This window comes from Sturnira hondurensis, unplaced genomic scaffold (genome assembly GCF_014824575.4).
Source record: "Sturnira hondurensis isolate 20B ecotype Veracruz unplaced genomic scaffold, ASM1482457v3 Scaffold0005252, whole genome shotgun sequence".
Classification (NCBI taxonomy): Eukaryota; Metazoa; Chordata; class Mammalia; order Chiroptera; family Phyllostomidae; genus Sturnira; species Sturnira hondurensis.
The window spans coordinates 3,902,040-3,921,021 of NW_028077883.1; the positions used below are offsets into that span (position 1 = coordinate 3,902,040).

General features: G+C 43.2%; 1 protein-coding gene across 8 annotated transcripts in view; it reads left to right on the top strand.

Moving 5' to 3' along the window:
- Positions 1-18,982, top strand: part of ICA1 (islet cell autoantigen 1) — a 135,864-nt gene that overhangs the window by 83,044 nt on the left and 33,838 nt on the right. For all 8 annotated transcript variants that reach the window (XM_037046397.1, XM_037046400.1, XM_037046399.1 and 5 more), the window contains 2 exons: positions 11,761-11,886; positions 12,854-12,952. In XM_037046397.1, the coding sequence (XP_036902292.1) occupies positions 11,761-11,886; positions 12,854-12,952 (225 nt within the window). The remainder of the gene's footprint in view (positions 1-11,760; positions 11,887-12,853; positions 12,953-18,982) is intronic.

An 18,982-nucleotide genomic window follows, 5' to 3' on the forward strand; every position in this document is an offset into this window, starting at 1 on the left:
GAACCCTCCCCCCCAAAAAGCTCCCCAAACAAAACCACACCAAGAGACAAGTTGCCAGTCATTAGACTATAAAAGTGGAGGCTACAGGCCCAAAGCTCCTGATGGTGGATATTACTGTGCACCAGGTTAAAAACTATTTGAGTTTTAGCTCCTTCTGTCAGTACTTGGGTAACAAAATCATGATACGGTTCCTGCCCCAAGCTCCCTGGAGGGTACAGAAGTCAATTAAAACGAGAGTGGTCACGCCATGTGATGAGTGTCGTGGGAGATGGTAGAGGTATAGGATCAAGTGCTGTAGGGGCCACAGAAGGAGCATCTGCAGCCAGATTTGAGGCTTGAAATGTGCTTCCTAGAAGACGAGGCACAAGCTGAATTTTAAAGGGCCAAAGCAGAGAAAAAATAAGACATCGATGGGAACAATATATGAAAAGGAAGAGGATTAAACTCCTTTATGAGTTGGGAGAAACGAGTGAGTTGGAAGATTCGCTGGAGGAAAGAAGCCAAAGATGAAAGCCAAGCAGTGGGCCAGGGCCGGATAAGGAAGGTGTGTGTACAGGTTACAGAGTCCAGGTTTACCCTCCATATTCTGGGGCCCAGAGGAGTAGCAGGCTCTGCGTCAGTCATCTCAGACGCTTCCTGACTCCCAGCCCCACCACCCTCTACAACTCAAGGGCAGCAACGTGGACCCATAAAGGGGACGTCCGGATCTTCCCCCACTGGCTGTGTTCAGGCCTCAGTACCAGTGAATAAGCACAACTCCTCACACAGGTTAATTTTCATCTGCTCAGTCCACCCATTAACTTATAAGTCGATTTGTGAGTTAGATTACTCACACTGAAGGACCATCGATAAGCATAATAAAAATATACTGTAATATAAAGAACAATCAGGGTTAGCTTGGGTAGCCAAGAAACACAAGAAGATTCTCCAGTCTTTCACATGCCCTGCAGACAGGAACAAGTGATCAAAAAGAGGAATAAAAAAAGAAATGATACATTTTTAAGACTGCAATAAAATACAAGAAATACCAGTGGGATAAAATGACAGTGTTGTAGCTGTTTGGTCCCCTGAAATGTGTGCCTCTCAGGTTAGAGAGAGATTGGTAGAGCTGGTGCCCTGGGCTCAGTCTTGTGACCCTAGTTAATATGTCCACCAATGACCTAAAAGAGGAAGTGAACCCAGTCAGTTAAATTTTCCTGATGACAGAAATGTTCTATGTTAAAAACAGAACACAGAAAAGTAATTTACCAACTGAGCAAACATTAAGAATGTTGGGGAGGTGTGATAGCTAGTTAAATTCATCTGAAATGTATCTGCATAGTTTGCCCTACATGGTTGTGAATAATTTTAACTGTGTTTATTTCAACTTGCCAAAGGCTTGAAAATAGAAGACCTTTAATTGAGATCCTGCATGAATGTATGTATTACTGCATAGTGTGTAATGGTTTGTATTTACTTATTTATTTTTAGAGAGGGGGGAAGGGAAGGGGAAAGAGAGGGAGAGAAACATCAGTGTATGGCTGCTTCTCAAGCATCCCCTACTGGCGACTTGGCCCACAACCCAGGCATGTGCCGTGAGTGGGAATCGAGCCAGTGACCCTTTGGTTCGCAGGCCCACATTCAGTCCACTGAGCTACACCAGTCAGGGCAATGGTTTGTATTTTAAAACAAGCTATAATCACAAATTTAACATATTAGAGTATTTTTTGTAATGAGTTAACAAGGTGACAAGGAGAAAGAGCAGTAAACAAAACTGACTCCCCTCCCCCATTTTGGGTGATATACAGTTAATCTTACTAGTTTGAGATTTGCTACAATTGGGAACGCAAAGTCAATCAGTGAAAATAGCGTGGACTTTCACATCCTGCCCCTCCCCAGCCAGTCAAATTAGCTAAGGCAAGTTACCTAATGGTTCTGAAACCCAGTTTCCTTTCCTTCTCTGTGAAGCAGAAACAAAAGCATGGTGCAGGAGTGTTGTGAGAATCGAATGAGAGTATGTGCATGTTCTCATAATACCTGATCTGTAAATGGTGGTGGTGATGACTAGCAAGAGGGACAGTGTCTGGGAACATCCACCAGAAGTTCAGCAAACTGTGCACGTTGTGCACTGCCGAAGAGCAGCAGTGTTGCCCTAGCCGGTGTGGCTCAGTTGGTTGGAGTGTAACCCTGCACCTGAAGGGTTGTGGGTTTGATTCCCAGGCAGGCACATACCTGGGTTGGGGGCTTGATGCCCAATACAGGCTTCTAGTACAGGGATGTACGGGAGGCAACTAATCGATACTTCTCTCTGGCATCGATGTTCTCTCCCTTTCTTTCTCAAAAGCAACGAGAAAATGTCCTTGGGTGAGGATTTAAAAAAAGAAAAAAGAGCAGTGTTACATAGTGAGAAAGTAAGGCCTAAGAGTTCATTCTTCTGCTCTTCTCTCCTTATTCATTCAATGTTTTGCCTACCCCCTGGCTACAGGCCTGGAGCCTTAGCCCTATGAAATCGAACAGTTAACTTCCACCTTCATCCAGCTTCTAGTTGGGGGAAGCTGGGCATACGCGGGAGCGGGTAGCACTTACCGTAGTTTTGTGTCGGAAAGATGTTTGCCAAGTGCATTCACTGCAGCGAGGAAGAGTTGCTAACTCAGCTAACTCAGCTGACAAGCATCACAGAAAAAGGTTCTCAGAAGAGAAAACCTTTGAGTGGAAACTTGAAAGGTGAGTAAGAGTTACCATCTGGACAGTGAGGGGAGGGCTTTCCAGGCAGAGGAACTGTGCAGAAATGTGGAGGTGGGTTTGGGTATGGTGCAGCTGGGGAATGGCAACTCGGTGTGCCCAGCACACGTGGAACCAGCAGGTGATGTGGGAGAGGAGGAGGAGGGGCCACAGGTAGGCAGGCTATGGGTGCGGGGTTTATATTTTGGACAAGAGGAGACAACATCCAACCCCAGGTCCTGGGCTTTCTACTTAACTGCTGTTTGGCTTTAAGCAGATCATTTTGTACCTGAGTCTTCTCTTCTGTGGAAGTGGAACAGTGGAGAAACATTGCCGTCCTGAAATGTTCTCTCCTCTTCCTCTCCTCACCTGACCTGGAACACGTGGTTCAGTGAAATAAACAAAGGAGAATGAACATTCTCTTTTCTGGAAACTCAAAAGAGGGTCGTCTGTGGTATGTGTGGGCCCCTACTTCTCCTGAATCAGCATTGAGATACTTCCTTGGTTAAGGTTTTCATCCAGCACAGTGTTTTACACATTCCTAGAACAGAACCCAGGAGCTCTGTGAGCTCCCCTATTCTAGGTGGCTTTTGCACTCATGACCAGAAAACATGTTATAGACATGAGGTCCTAAAGAGAAAGTTGGGGAGACATTTGGATTTTTTTCATTAGGATCTGAATAAAGGTTGCACGATGTTCATATGAGTGGGTTGAGATTACATCAGTGACATGGGTGCCTCGTTCTGAGTACATCGGCGGGTCCAATGTCCTTGTCTTGAATAAGCAGTTTTCATTGGTGTAAAGGGAATGCTAGCTGAACGATTCGATTTTATCTACGCATTCAGCAGGGATATAGCTGAAAAGCCTTAGAATCACTGCTTATTTCTTATCGCTGAATCGTTCAAGTTCAAAATGCTCATTTAGGAGGAAATGAAGTAAAAAGGCAATGGCATCTTTGTTTTGGGAAGAGTATTAATCACTAACTATCATAGCCATGGCATTATACATGCGTAGATTTCCTCCCGATTCCTCCTCCCTTTGTCTCTCAGACTGTAGGGGCGCTTTCTCCAATGCACTTCAACCACCGGGTCCCCTACTTGTTTGTATCGGTGGGACATCTCTCCCTGGCCTGGTTCTAATGTCTCTTCAGTTCCTCTCGCCCGGTATTTAGATGTGAATCCCTGAAGAATGTTGCTAGAACAACGCTGCACAGGGGGAAGTGTTTTTTCCTTCACTGTAGAGTGAAAACTGTCTCTATTATCTTTTCTTGGCATTTTAGGATGAAATCCCAAATGGCAATGTGGGGGTGGGGTAGGGATGTGCAAAACCTTGATAAGCACATTTAAATATTATTCAATACCCATAGACTACATCCGTTACAACAAAAAGCACAAAGGACAACATGGATATAAATGAGTTTTCTATAGAAACTTAAAACTATTGATACTGACTTTCAAAATATAGAGATTTTTAAATCACCCATTGAGTTGGGTTAAGAGCACCCTTTTATCCACTTGTTCATAAACTTACATTTCAATAAGGCATGTAAAACAGATGGGAAAAGGAGCAGAGAACCAAAGAGAATGACCACAGTTCCTTGACAGGCGAAGAACACTGTGCCCTCAGGGCCTTTGCACTCATCACTCTTTCTGCTACGAAGGTGATCTTCCCCCAGTGTCTACATCATTTGCTTTCTCACTTCCTCCAGGTTCCTGCTCCAAGACCAGTCTTCTCAGGAAGTTTTTACCAGACTGTTCCATTTAAAACAGAAGCCTCTGCCATTCCTCCCCACCCTGCACTTACGTTTTTCCTACCCTGCTTTTCCCCCCTACACTGCTTTATTTTCATCATCCAGTAAACCATATATTTACTTTTGTTGTTTATTGTCCAGTTTCACCCAATAGAGTGCAGCCATCCTGAAAGCAAAGTCTTGACTTTATTTCCTGCTGTTCTCAGCATCTGAAACTGTAGGTGCTCAATACTATTTCTTGGGAAGAAAGAAGGAATGTAAGAAGTAAGAATGGTTTCAGGATAGCTTAAACTTGGAATGACTGAGGTTTATGTAATATGCTAACAACAAAGCTGTTATGCGTGTGAAGACAGATGGGAATAGATAGTTTAATATGTTATGTATTCTTTTTTAATTAATACATTTCAATGGTTCAGTAATGAGTAACTTTCCTTTATCAACTACCAGATTATCCTGAACTAGAATATAGTTTGATAGAAAAGACAGGATCAATGTTTGGTTCTTTGTCAGAATATTCAGTTGGGTTCATTGGCATTCTCTACAGGTGCCCGATAAGGTTGTTCAGTTTGATTAATCTGTTCATTTTCTTGTTTTTATGTACAAGTATAAACTCATAGATTTGAATATGTTTAATGTATTTTTATTGTTGACAATATTACTTTACTGATGCTCAAATTGTCTCACCTTTGACTAGTGAGGCCTTTCAGGTTTACTCCTGGGTGCTTTAGACACAACTCAGGTAGTGGTCCTCCTTGCTTTCTTGCACAAGAAAATATTTCAGAACCCTCTGATATATTTCCTGCCCTAACCCTGGAATCAGCCATTTTGACATGACAAGCTGGCTCCTTTAAGAGAGAAATGGTAGTTAGAGGCCATGCTCCGGTGATGGGATGCATATTGCTTCTGAGCTAGTCATTATTTTTAGACCTTTACTGTGAACAGAGCCAGATAATATATTTTTGGATTATTTAACCTTGATAATGAAAGCAAAGAAAACAGACCTAAGCTTCTATTGTACTTTCATCTTTAAGGGAAGTGTTACTAGAACTGGAAAGGATAGAATGAAACTCTTAAGAAACACTTGAAGCTCGATATATGAAAGGGGCTAATGTGTATTAGTTGTATTTAAATACACTTAGTCACTGGACTTAGATGGATTATGTCCCAGAAAGAGCTCTTGTATCCAAACACAGAAATACTTCCAGTAAACTGAGAAATCAGAGATGATAGAAAAACAAAGAAATAATGTTCTATTTTAAAAGAGAATTTTAAAACCTTAGAAATTTAACATAGTAAATTATGCTTTAATTCTTACTCAAATCTAGAACTAATTACTATATAGATGGTTTGTAAAGAACTTAGAAAATTATTGAGATTACTCTGAAGCAGAATGGATTTATTTTAATATCAGACTAACCCTCATTTCCTCATTGATAAAATTTTGTAAGTTCCATATTGTTCTCTATAGAAAAAAATATAGAAAAAAGAAAGTTAGAGATGGGGATTTAAAAAAAAAGCAAGACCAAGCTGGGTCTAGTCTTAGGATTCATTTTAAATATAAAGACAAGGACAAGTAAGAGTAAAGGGATAGATTAATATATAGTTTGAAAATCCAATCAGTAGAAATCTGAAGAGGTTATATTAATATTAGACAAAATAGACTTCAGAATAAAAACTATTGCCAGACCTAAATAGAATTTTTACTTAACATGGTTACCAATGGAGGTCACTTTAAAGTCAGTCAGTATAATTTTCTATGTGAGGAGACCAAAAACAAATCATATGATCATCAGCAGATCCAGAAAAAGGATTTGATAAAATCCAGTATCTACTCCAGATAAAAATTCTCAGCAAACTAGGAGAAGTAGAAGGGAACACCCTCAGTATGGAAAACAGTATGGTAGTTCCTCAAACAATTAAGAATAGTGTTACCATATGACCCAGCAATCTTTCTTCTGAGTCTCTACCCCAAAAAACTAGAAAACACTTATTTGTAAAGATAAATGAACCCCTATGTCCACTGCAGCATTATCCATACTGGCCAAAACATGGAAACAACCAAAGTGTCCTTCAGCACGTGGTTGGATAAAGAAGTGGAAATGCAGCCTATGAAAGAGAGCACTAGCCCTCATTTATACCACATTATTAGAATAAAGAGAAGGAACATCAAAAAAAATAGACAGTCCCTGACTCTATACTTCATTGCCCACATGCATGCATGGTGCACATATAGTCATTTACACACACATTTGTGCATAATACAGTGTTAAAATTGCTCCTACCATTGATGGATAAATATCATAGATGAAGTACAGTACAGTGACTCACCAAGGTGTTTGGTTAGCTGAATCTCGACAGGTCTTCCTTGGTTCATTGGCCTCCAAAAAGATCTTTTAATGAAGCCAAATATTTAACCTCCTGTTTTCCAAGTGATTTCAGACAGGGTAGCCTTTGTCTTGCAGCTTCTTACTAAGCCAAAACAAGTCATTGGTGTATGCTGTGATCTTAAATGTATTCTCTGGACACAGGATGTTGCCTCAGAGGAAAATAGGGGTGAACAAATTAAGTTAATAAGGGAGGGGTGTTGAGAGATGTTTGGGAAAGAAAGTAAGGATTCTGATGTGGTCTCAGGTGTCCATGAGAATCATCTGGTGGAAAAAGCAATTTAGACGATCACATTGAGCTCGAGGTGCTTAGATACATAGGAACCAGAGCACTTTTTCATACCCAGCACCACTATTCACATCTGAAGCTCCCAACACCTCGCCCCTGAACTCTAGCTCTGTCCTCACCTACTCTCATCTCTCAATTCCAAACCATCCCCACACCACAGTGAGTGATCATCTCAAACTGAAAGATAAGATCCTATGTCTTCCAGGCTTAAAGGCCTCTGGGGTTTTTCCACTGCTTCTAGGATAAAAAACTAAAATCTTGGCCATGCCTACAAGGCCCCTACTCCAGAATATTCCCTAACCCACCTCCCTCGCCTCATCTCAGACAACGCTTACACTTTCTCTCAGCAACCCAGCTACACTGGCCTTCTGGGACCTGCCTTCTTGCCCTCCACCCATGGCCTTTGCACGTGCTCCTCTCCCTTATGGCACAGTTAATTGTGTTCAGTCCTTTAGAATGGAGCTTGTGTGTCGCTTCTTTGGAGAATGTCCTTTTGGATTCCGTGGTAAATCACTGTGGGTCTGTGTGGCTTTCTTTCCAAGCATCTCACTCAGTTTGCCATTATTCCCTCACTGATGTGAAAATGTCTACTGGACTTTCAGTTCTGTGAGGATGGAGACCACCTCCATTTTACTTACCGCTGCCAGTATGGAGAACATACTCAGTAAATATTTGCTGAATGAATGGTTGGAGGTAGGGAGGCAGAGCCTTTTCCTGGAAGGCAATGTAAAAGTAGGATTGCAGTTTTTCCTCATTTTGTTTTTAAAGGAAAGAAAACACTTATAAAAAAATACAAAACTACCCTCAAATTGTTTGGTTGTGGGGTCACATGAAGACCTTTCCCACTGGATGGGGATGCCAGAGTGAACGAAGAGGATGAATAGCTTTGGCTTCACCATAGTGTAGTTCAAGTTGGGGCTAAGAGGTAGAATTTCAGGTGAGGAGGAATAAGTGCAGAGAAGTGGCCTGTAGTTTTGGCAGTTGAGACATTGCTCCTTTCTCTGGTGAACTGCATTTCTGCAGCCTGGGGGAGGCAGGGTCAGAAGGAGGGCCTGATATGCCTGGCCATTTCCTGGAGCTGGGAGAAGAAGAGGAGAAACGTGGGGCCGCAGAAACAAAATTAAGAAATAAACAAAGGGGACATTTATTTGACTGAAGGCTTTTTAAAGGATCTTGAAAAACAGAGGAGCTCCTCAAGATGTTTATGTAATTGAATGTAATTTATCTGGGATTGAAAGGAATAATAATCAAAACATTTTTCACTTAAGTGCATCGGGAGGCATATGAAATTAGACTCTGCCCGCCTATGTCCTTGGTGTTTTGTCCTCAGGCTGCGGACTGGAAATGCGTTTTAGAGAGCAGACATGCAGCACAAAATAGTAAATGAACTTGACCAGATTCAAAATGCCCAGCAGTGTAACATCCTCCTCGTTTGGCAGGGAACAGGCTCAGCATTTGGAAACTCAGCAGTGCATTAAGTATTTTAATAATCATTGTTGACACACGAAGCATATGGCCTTTCGGGACTCACTGGGTCAAGTGTTGAAGTCTTCTTCTGGGTTTCTAAAATTACTTTACAGAAATTCAAGCAAAATTAAATTAGGGCACATTTCAAAGCATATTAATTCATGAGCTTTGTGTTGTAAGCAAGTGAACCAAGTTCTCTCCTAGGATAAAAGAATATCGATGTGTAACCGATTATGTTAATGTAAAAGAAAAGGCTTAAGTCACATCCTTGCAAAAATATTAATTTGCATTTAATTAGAAAATCTAGAGCCTCCCCCTAATCAGGCCAGTCTTGCAGATACCTTGCACACACTATGTCACGCTTTAAGACCCATCTCAGATATTCCCCCGTCTCAGAAGCCCTTATTGCCCACCTACCTACCATTTATAGCTATTATTGATGGCTACAATAATGCTGTGAAATAAGCAACCATAACTCTCAGTGGCTTAAAACAACACAAATTTCTTCTTGCTCACAAGTCCACGGGTAATCAAGACCATTCTGATCTCTGCCCGCTCACTCCTGAGTCTGCATCCAGCTGTGGCCAGAGTTGGCCAGCCCCGGCATGTTCTCGGGTTGGCCTGGGCACACCACCAGGGACATCTCCAAGCAAGAGAGGAAGTGGAAGCATACTGGCACTTACTTTTTTTTCAAGCTTCCAGTTTCATCACATTTGTTAGCATCCCATTGGCCAAAGCAAGTCACATGCCAAGCCCAGAGGCAGAGTGAGAAAAGAATACAATGTTACAGGGCAGGAGGTAGGCTCCTGGGAAGCCAGTCTTGGGGGCTTTAAAGCCATCAACCCAACCCCCTGCCCCACCCCTCACCCCAGTATTCATCATTCCCTTGTCTGTGCTACCCATGTTATTCAGTCTGGGTCCTGTTATCCTTTTCCCGTTGTATTATAACTTAGTTGCTAGCTTGTCTTTCTTCTCTAAAAAATTAGGGGGTCCTTGTGCCTCTGTGCTTTTATTCATAAGTATTTCTTGACCAGCTGCTCTGTATCTTACTCCTTTACAGACACCCCAGTGCCTATCACTGGTTTTGGCATGTAGTAAGTGCTCACTATGTGTGTTGAATGAATGCATGCATGAATGCTCACACCCATTTTAATCCCCACCCCCCCAGAAAAGGGTGAGGACAGATGCCTCTGGGGTCCCCGTTGAAGAGGAGGGTTCCTGGCCTGTTCAGCTGGGGAGCCACTGGGGCACCCATAGAGGGTCTCAGCTGCTGACACACCTCCCCTCTCCGACCTCTCCCCTCTGGAACACGGGTTTTCTTTTCTCTGTCTCTTTATTTCTCACACAGGAAGGCAGAAAAATCACTGATATTTAACAGGTTCTAAATTATTTTTATAATCGGCGCCCCCACATTCTTTACATGGAGTCTCGCCACTCTCCAGTGAGGAAGGATTGGCTTGGGGACTGATGTCAGCCCAAGGCGTGGGCAGTTTGAGAGGCTTCCATTTTCCAGTTTTCCCAGCTTCATAGACGAAGAGTACAGAGACGTTCTTAGGAAATGTTTTACGCAGAGAGAGACACGAGACCCTGTTCACGTAGGGTCTAATTCTGTCAACATGGTGGTAAATGTGCCGCACTGTTATTTTTTAACTCCATAGACTATACAGGGAATACTTGTGTTTCTGGCTAGAACCATCATTTTGAGCCTCTTGATTTTCCAGCCTCTCCTGTAAGTTGCTTAGGAGGTAGAAAGCACAGCTTAGGAACCAGGCAGGCTGCTCTAGTGTGCCGGCCCTGCCTGTTTGTTGCCTTCCCAAATGAAGCCTCTCACCCCCAGCAGTCAAAGAGGCAATTACAGAGGCTGAGAGCGAATAAATGCTGGCAGGTGGTGAGTGACTTGTATTAACTGTTCAATTGTATCCCTTGTGAATTGTATCGATTGTCACATTGTTTCAGTTGTTAAATGGCTACTATGATTGTATCATAATTTTATAAGCTGTGAATATAGATTAGTATTATTAGTGGTAAAAATTAATGTATTTTATATGAAATAATCTTCATGCTTATCTTTATTAGAAAATAAAATCATCCCTTCTAAAACTATTTTTGAAGGTGGTGCTTTAAGATGGTACTTGGGTGATTTACCTTTTGAAATGGCCTGGAAAATCTCTTTATTCAGTCACTAAATATGTATTCAGCACCTGCTTGGTGCCCAGTTGCTGGATGCTGAGCATATAATGGTGATCCAGGTAGACACCGTCCTTGCCCCCGGTATCTGTCCTGTGATGAAAGAGCCATTATTACTTCCAACTCACAGTTCCCTGCCTGGGAACTACCACTGCATGAACGATCTGAGAAAAAGAAGTATCTGGCTGGCTTTCGCTGGGTGAAACGTGGTGTGGTGTTGCCTCAGGTGGAAACAAAGGGAAATTTTGATAAAAATTTACATTTTTAATGTAGCTGTATTAAAATTCAAAACCTTCTATTTCATTACGAAACAATATATAGAATTTCTGAATCTTTTCCTGACCTTCCCTCTGGCCCAGAATTACTGTATGGCTCAGGGATAGATGGAGGATTGCTATGTACGTACTCAATTTTAAAAGCTTGGACGTTTATCAGTGGAGGTCATTTTCAGGCTGTGTCATAATTGCCTGTTGTGAGATCCTAGGCTTAGTCTTGGAACAGAAAAGGATAAAAGTGGGTAAAACCCAAATGAGGTCTGCTGTTAGTAGGATTGTATCAGTATTCATTTCTTACGTTTAACAAAAGTGGCATGTTATGTAAGATGTTAACATTCGGGGAAGCCAGTTTCCAAGAACTGCAGGAATACAGGAGGGAAAACTCTTCCCTTGCCACCCTGTGTGCCCAGACTTCTCCCCACCGTGGTCCATTTGTGAATGGCTGGAAAGGAGATGTATTGTAATATTCGTCTGAGAAAAGTGTAATTAGGGTGGTAGGTTCACTATATAATTATGATAGGCAGTACTGTCATTGAGGTTCTCTGGAGGTAAAGAACGGATGTTGTGGGGTCTTCTTGCCCTACCTGGAATTGTCAAAGGTGTTTTCTTATGTGAAGAACATGAGCCCATTATTGCTCTTTTCCCACCAGCAGATTTTAACTACTGAAGAGTTTGATTGGTTCAAAACAGGTCCTTTTACTTTCATAGGTACAAGCACAAGTACGCCTTGCCAAAAAGAGCTTTGACAAATTGAAGATGGATGTGTGTCAAAAAGTGGACCTTCTTGGAGCAAGCAGATGCAATCTCTTGTCTCATATGCTCGCAACATACCAGGTAACAAAGTGATGTTTGTTGCAATGAACCAAGAATGTTAAGAGGTTTAGATAACGGAAAAGTTGTGTTTGAGCTCAAAGTATGGCTTGGGCCTTTCTCACAGTTCACTTCCTGTATCTCTGCCTTCTGGCAGACTGCAACTTAATCAAGCCAAGCATTACCAGCTATTCCCTGTCCATGCGCTATAATTTGCCCCCTCCCCGCCCCGCCTTGGCTTGGGGGGTGCCTCCACGTGTGCCTTTCCGAACCCCACTCCGTGTGACGTTTCGGACTGTGCCATGCCCCTCAGAAAGCCTCCGTGGGATTCAGCCTCGGTGCCTGTACCTCCGCCGGCACAGTCACTTACCCATCAGTCTGTCTTCATTCAGTGAACTTGGTTTTGTCCCCTGCTAACTTCTGGTTAGCACTTTGTAACCATCAAAATACCCTGAGCACCAACCGAGACTGGGAGGCCAAATCTATGAACATTAGCAAGACCAGATTCCCGGTCCCCAGAGAACTGAGGGTTCGGGAAGGAAGTCAGAGACAGTGAGGTCCGAGTGTATTTTCTGTACCCCAAGGACAGACCAGGGTGTGCCAGGGGAAATAGGTTCCACTGAATCCAATGAGGGTTTGAAGAGGGGGACATCAAATCAGTTGAGGAATCACAGACGTGACACTGTTAATGATTAGCCCTGGGTTCAGAAGGCCACATCTGGGGTAAGTGCAGGGAGAATGGAGAGGAGAACGTGGCCCCAGGTGGTCAAGGACGTGAGCTGTGGGCATCCAAGTGTTTCAGGGCACAGGGGGGCATTTACTTTGGCTGAAATACAGGGTGTAAGGAGGGACCTAGTGGGAAACGAGTGTGTAGAGATGGGCTGGAGTCCCTCTGGAGGACCTTGATGGCCACAGGCGGCCACACTTCTCTGGGGCCCATGACCAGAGTCGGGCTTCGGAACGTGGATGGTTATGCTGTCTTTCTTTACAGACCACGCTGCTTCATTTTTGGGAGAAAACTTCTCACACCATGGCAGCCATCCATGAGAGCTTCAAAGGCTACCAGCCCTATGAATTCACTACATTAAAGGTATGAAAGCTCGAGAGGCCATTAGAAAATCTTATGAAAAGAAAAGTTTTGCTTCGGTCACCGTGTCCATTGCGGCAAACAGCATTATTCTGACAGACCCCAAACATCAAAGTGGGAACTACAGCCCTCAGCGGTGTCCTCTTCACGGCACCAACATTCAAAGCCACAACAACCCAAACACACAGGCTGGACCTTGGGGTGCATGTCCCCAGGAGATGAACTATAGTGAACCCCAGCCTTCTCCTACTCCTTCAGAAAGCTAGTCTGATGTTGCTGAAGAGGAGACTGGACAAGTCCAGAATATTCCGTTACTTTTTAATTATTGAATTCAAATAGGCTCGCTGGAGAAGGTTTATTTTTTTCTCCCTTACTTCTGGCAAAAAAACCATTTTATTCTGTGACACCATCCAATATAGAATCGGATTTTTCCATAAGACTTTAGAGTAATAGTCTCTAATTTCAATAGCAACATTAAACTCAATTATTTCTCAGCTCAAAAGAGATGCACGCACAATGTCTGATTCCTGGGGTTGCAGCTGAAGGTGGAAGCGCTTTGCTCTCTGCTGGTTGCTGAGGGTGAGTGCCTATCAAGACAAGGAAGGGATTTGGGTTCCAAAAGGATTTTAAGAATGGGGAGGGAGCACTTAGTTGCCAGGTCATATCCTTAAAACAAAAGCACCAGGAAAGAACCGTTCGATTTCACCTTGAAATTACCCTCTTTCTAATTTTTCAGGCAATTTGTGTCTTATCATCTTGCTTAACAAACATTAAAAAGCCATTTTTTGTTGCCATTAAGTACCTCTTTGAGTTTGAGATGTTTGTGATGTCACTGCATCTACAAAAACACTAAGACAGAAACCCTCTGAAGGGAGGGTGAAACCCTGGCCCTTTCAAGGAAGGTCCCAAGAAGAACCCGACAGTCCAACCGCCTTGGGATGTACCTGCCTGACATTGGACAGGACACCCGGCCTTGGGTGTGTTCTTCACAATCCCTGTCTGCTGCTCACTTGCTTCCTGACAGGCTGCAGGAACGGAATCAGAATGCGTCTTTCCCTGTTTTGTCGGCGAGACTAGGAGCACTCGAGGGGAGAGATTCCTTTCTCAGGAATCCTCCTTCCTCCAGCCAAGCATCGCGCACAGGGAACCCGCAGCCTCCCTCATCGAGTGGGCAGTGTGGCTGCAGTCGGTAAGGACTGCGGTCCTTCCCCCTGATTTACTGCTGCTTTCAGCAAATCAGGGGGAAGGAACTATCCCAACCAAGGCCATTGATTAAAAGTGGAAGAGAGAAAAAAGAGGGACATAGTTATAAAGAATAAAATGGCAATGCCTTCTTACCTATCAGTAATCACTTTACAAGTAAATGGCTTAAGTGCTTCCATCAAAAGGCGTGGGATAGCTGAATAAGAGAACAAGACCTTGCCCTGACGGGTGGCCCTGTTGGTTGGAGTCTCGTTGTCCCCTGTAACCAAAAAAAATGTTACAGTTTGATCTGTAGTCAGGGCACATGCCTAGGTTGCAGGTTCGGTCCCCGGTTGCGGTGCATACAGGAGACAACCAATCCAGTCCATGTTTCCTTCTCTCCCTTTCTTTCTCTCTCCCTCCCTTTTCCTTCCCTCTCTCTCTAAAATCAATAAACATATCCTCAGGTGAGAATTTAAAAAAAAGACCCTTACATATGCTGTCTACCAAAGACACACAGACTAAAAACAAAGAGATGGAAAAAGATATTTTATGCAAATGGAAATGAAAAAAAATAAACTGGTCAGCAGTTCCTATATGCAGCAACATGACTTTAAAACAAAGACTGTAACAAGAGGCAAAGAAGGAGACTACATAATGCTAAAGAGAACAATCCAACAAGAAGACATAACCCTTGTAAACATTATGCAACCAACACAGGGGCACCTGAATATGTGTAATGCAAATCTGCATGGACATAAAGGGAATGATAGACCGTGATAGAGCCATAGCGAGGGATGTTAACTCTGCGTTGATATCAATGGAGAGATCTTTTAGACAGAAAATCAAGGAAACCATTGCCTTAAATGACACACCAGATCAGATGGATTTAATGGATATCTTCAGACTGATTAAAATTAGTACAACTCACACTATTTATGTTTTTTACACGGACCTGAGCAGAATCCCATGGATCATTCTCAGATAAAGCAGAGAGTTGTTTTCAGGGCATGAATGTGCATCAGATTTTGGGTTGTACTACATGCAACTTCAGAGGTTGTCTTTTGAAAGACAACTGTACATACCACAGATCAGCCAGGAGGAACAAGAAACAATGCCTACCCCAAGTATGGTGTAAGAGAAGCTCAGGTTTGAGCTCCCGTATTTTTCAGACCATAAGATGCACTTAGGTTTTAGAGGAGGAACATAGGGGAAAAGATTTCAAAGCAGAAAATGTGGTAGAAGATTTAATAACATAAATAACATAGTATTTCACCAATGTAAATATAAACAGAACTCAACAGCAGCATTAACAACCATTATTCCTCCCAAATTGCAGGAGTGAAGGGGGGTTCCTCTTATAGTCTGAAAAATACGGTAATTGGATGTAAAGTACAACATGAAGTCGAATTTGTGCCACAAGAATGGAAGAGCCCTTCTGTGTACCCCTGGCCTCCTGTGCTAGTGCAACACGGCCCCTTAATGTCTGCCGGGGCATTTCATCCTGCAGAGAGGGTCCAGCTGATGGTGATGTCAGAGGGTTTCTGGGCAGAGGACTTAGGGAAAGTCGGATGGCAATGGTTCAGGATGTAATTGCAAATATTTTGGGCAGATGACTCTTTATTGCCTTTTTCATCCCCAGAGCCTTTCTTAAATTATGGTTTAAGTGCCAGTTTATGGTTTGATTTTAATATAAACTCAGTAGGAGTGATATATCTGTTAAGGTGTAATATGATTATAGTAATATCAAGAATGTTAAGTATCCAGAAGTCAACCCAATAAACTATGCCTTCATTATGTCTCTTGAATGCCATTCATCTAGAACCTCAAGCTAATAGCTAATTATTTTTTATATGGATTCACACCTGTATAATAGAATTCTGTTATTACGCAGCCGCCATTGCATAGATGGAGGCGTGTTGCCTATTCTGTCGTCCACTGTGGAATGAGAAAATGAAAACCATCAGAACCTTCCGTATCACTGTCCAGCCTCAGGATATTACTCGACTTACCGACCCTCTTGTACTAATATATTTTTTAAATACATCCCTTATATTTAGATTTTGAGTTGATCAAGTCATCGAATGCATATAATTTTCTTCTGAATGGCCCTATATATTGATAATGAATACTTTGAAATTTAAATAGATACTCTTACGATTTATTTGTTCTCCAGATTCACCTAAGTAAATTGCCCCTTAAATGCCTTCTGGGGCTCTGGCTGGAAGGAAAACATTGTCTTTGGAGAGGTTTGCCAGGCTCCGTTAATGAAAAGCAACCCATTTGTTTTCTTTGCTGCAGGGTGTATTCCGAGTGTGTTGGTAATTGTGCCACTGCAGCTGTATTTCCTGACTGTTAGTTTTATGCTTGATGAAGGATGATAATTAATGTGTTAAACGCTTGGTGCATCCTATTTGGAGGGGAGAGTGTTTTGCTGCAGAATTACAAGGATCTAACTCATGCCCCAGACGTTCAAGTCTTATTTCTAATGGGTCTTTCTTTAGAAAATGTGTACAGGTCCTTTTCAAAATCGTTTTATTATAAAAGTGAATTGAAAAAATATCCAGGTCACTATCTTGACATTTTGTAAATATTTTGTGGTCAAGGTTTTTGTTTGCTTGGTTTTTTGTCTTGTCCCACTTGTATGTGGGACAGCAGCTTTTATTTGGGCCTGCCCTGGTTCTGTTGACTCTGCTTTTAGTGGGCTAGTCTTTCATAGTTTAATTTATGATAGATTTTTGTAGAATTTTTAGCTTTATGGAAAGTTTAGCATCTAAATTTAATATTACAAAATATTCTAGCCTAGTCATTTTAACAGTCGCATTGAAAGTGGGCTATTCTTAAGTAGTTTCCAGTTTCCAATAAGAGAAGCAATGCCATAATCTCCTGTTTTCAAACAATAAATATGTATCGATTAATTCAAATGCTACTGAGCAGATGTGTTTTGCATGAGTTATCATGAATGTGTTCATTTCACACGAATTCGAAGTCCTCTGGAAATGTCTTTCATGTGGTAGAAATGGTCAAGTCATGGGGATAGGAATGGAGTGTCACTCTCCTGTCTCGAAGGCACTGCCACATTTTTGGAGAAGATAGATTCGACTTGGAGTTTAAAGCATTACTTCAAAAGCAAAACAAAGTGCTGTCTGTCCGGCAGCGCCCCCCAGATGTGGTCCTGATTGCCTCATCCTTCTGGGAGGTGGTTTCCTCACACACGTCCCCCGGGTCTGGAACCTCCATCACAGGGGAGGGGAAAGAAGCCCTCAGGAATCAAGCGGCTTTTCCCTGGAAAATCTAAAATTCTCTTTGTATCAGTGTCCTTTTTGTCCTGTCTGGGCAGCTGGCACGTGGGTTGAGCTTGAGGCCTGTATAGAGAAGCCAGCCCTGGGTGCTTTGGAGGCGTGGACACGATCGAGCTCGTTGAGAGCTGTTGGACAAGAAGACCCGCCCCTCCCCATCTGTATTTTTAAAGAGATCCAAGTCGCTCAGTTTGCTGAAAATGCCTGGTAGCAAAGTGCCTTTCTGTGATGTGCCCATCCCATTGTTTTGGAAGGAAAGCCAGGTTTGTGACTCCGGGTGCAGGAGAAAGCGTGGTATGTAAGAGCACAGGCTTGGGAATCAGCAGGCCTGGCTTGAAACCCATAGTCGTCACTTCTCAGTTGTGCGGTGGTAGTGGCGGTGCAGTAACGGCGTTGGCCATGGCCATGGTGGTGGCACTGGTAGCCCCACGCAGGGGGCGGTAGGGATGGACTCATCAAGATTGCTATGTGATGAACCCAGAAGATAGCCTTTGGCAGTATTGATACCGAAGCGTTTGTTGAGGTTGCCAGGTCCCGTAGCCCAGCTTCCACTACTTCCTTACTCCCCACTTGCACCCTGGTTGATGGGTATTACAGTGAGTTTCCCAGGCAAGGCTGTGGGTGGCAGTGATATAGGCCTCTCAGACCTCGCCCAGGTGACCCAACCCACGTCCTGCCCGACCCCCACAGATGCTCTGGCAACTCCTTCCCAGCTCTTTCCTTAAGGCCTGCAGGCCAGTCTGGGCTCATCTGACACCCACGGGGACCTGGGAGGGCGGGGCAGGCCTGCCTGGCAAGAAAGCAGGGAGGGCCTCCCGCCCAGCGATGGGGCCCACTGTAAAACTGCAGTTGGCCTTTGCAACTGGCTCTTTGTGCCAGGTTTCTAAGTCTGTAAAAGCCGAATTTGAAAACCTGACTCTGAGCATGCTACAAAATAACCACCGAAACAGCTGCGCCACTGTTCCCCCTTCCTCTCCTGGGGTCTGAGACAGCACCGTCGTGTAGAACATCCTTCTGGAGACCAGAACGCTTTTAGCTTTCACAATTCAGAAAACATCTTTTTCTGAATTTTGTTTTTCTCAGATTCGTATGCCTAACAGCCTTCTTCCACCCACCTCCACATTTCTCAGTTAATCACTTGAACATTTACCGACAAGCCACATGGCTCTGTAGTTACTTGCTTTGAAAATAAAGCCATAATAGTTTTTATGAAAATTGGGTAAATATCTGTGCAATGCTATTTTCATTGCCAGTCCCAACATGGCAATTACTTGTGGCAAGCATCCAGAATATCCCTTTAGACTTTCAACTTTTTGCTCATGTCATTACTTCACACAGCATTTAGCAGAGTGATTTTTTTTTTTTACCCAAGTTGCTCCAGGCCTGCTCATTGCAAGCAGCAAATTGGGACGCATCCAGGTCACCGGGAAAGGAGTGGTTAGAGGGGTTGACCACGACCACCACTGAAATCTAGGTGGGCAAGCGAGAGTGTGGCTGAGCATGAGTTCATCCATCCCTTCTTATGACTGGGGTTTGTTCTTCTGGGCAGCTG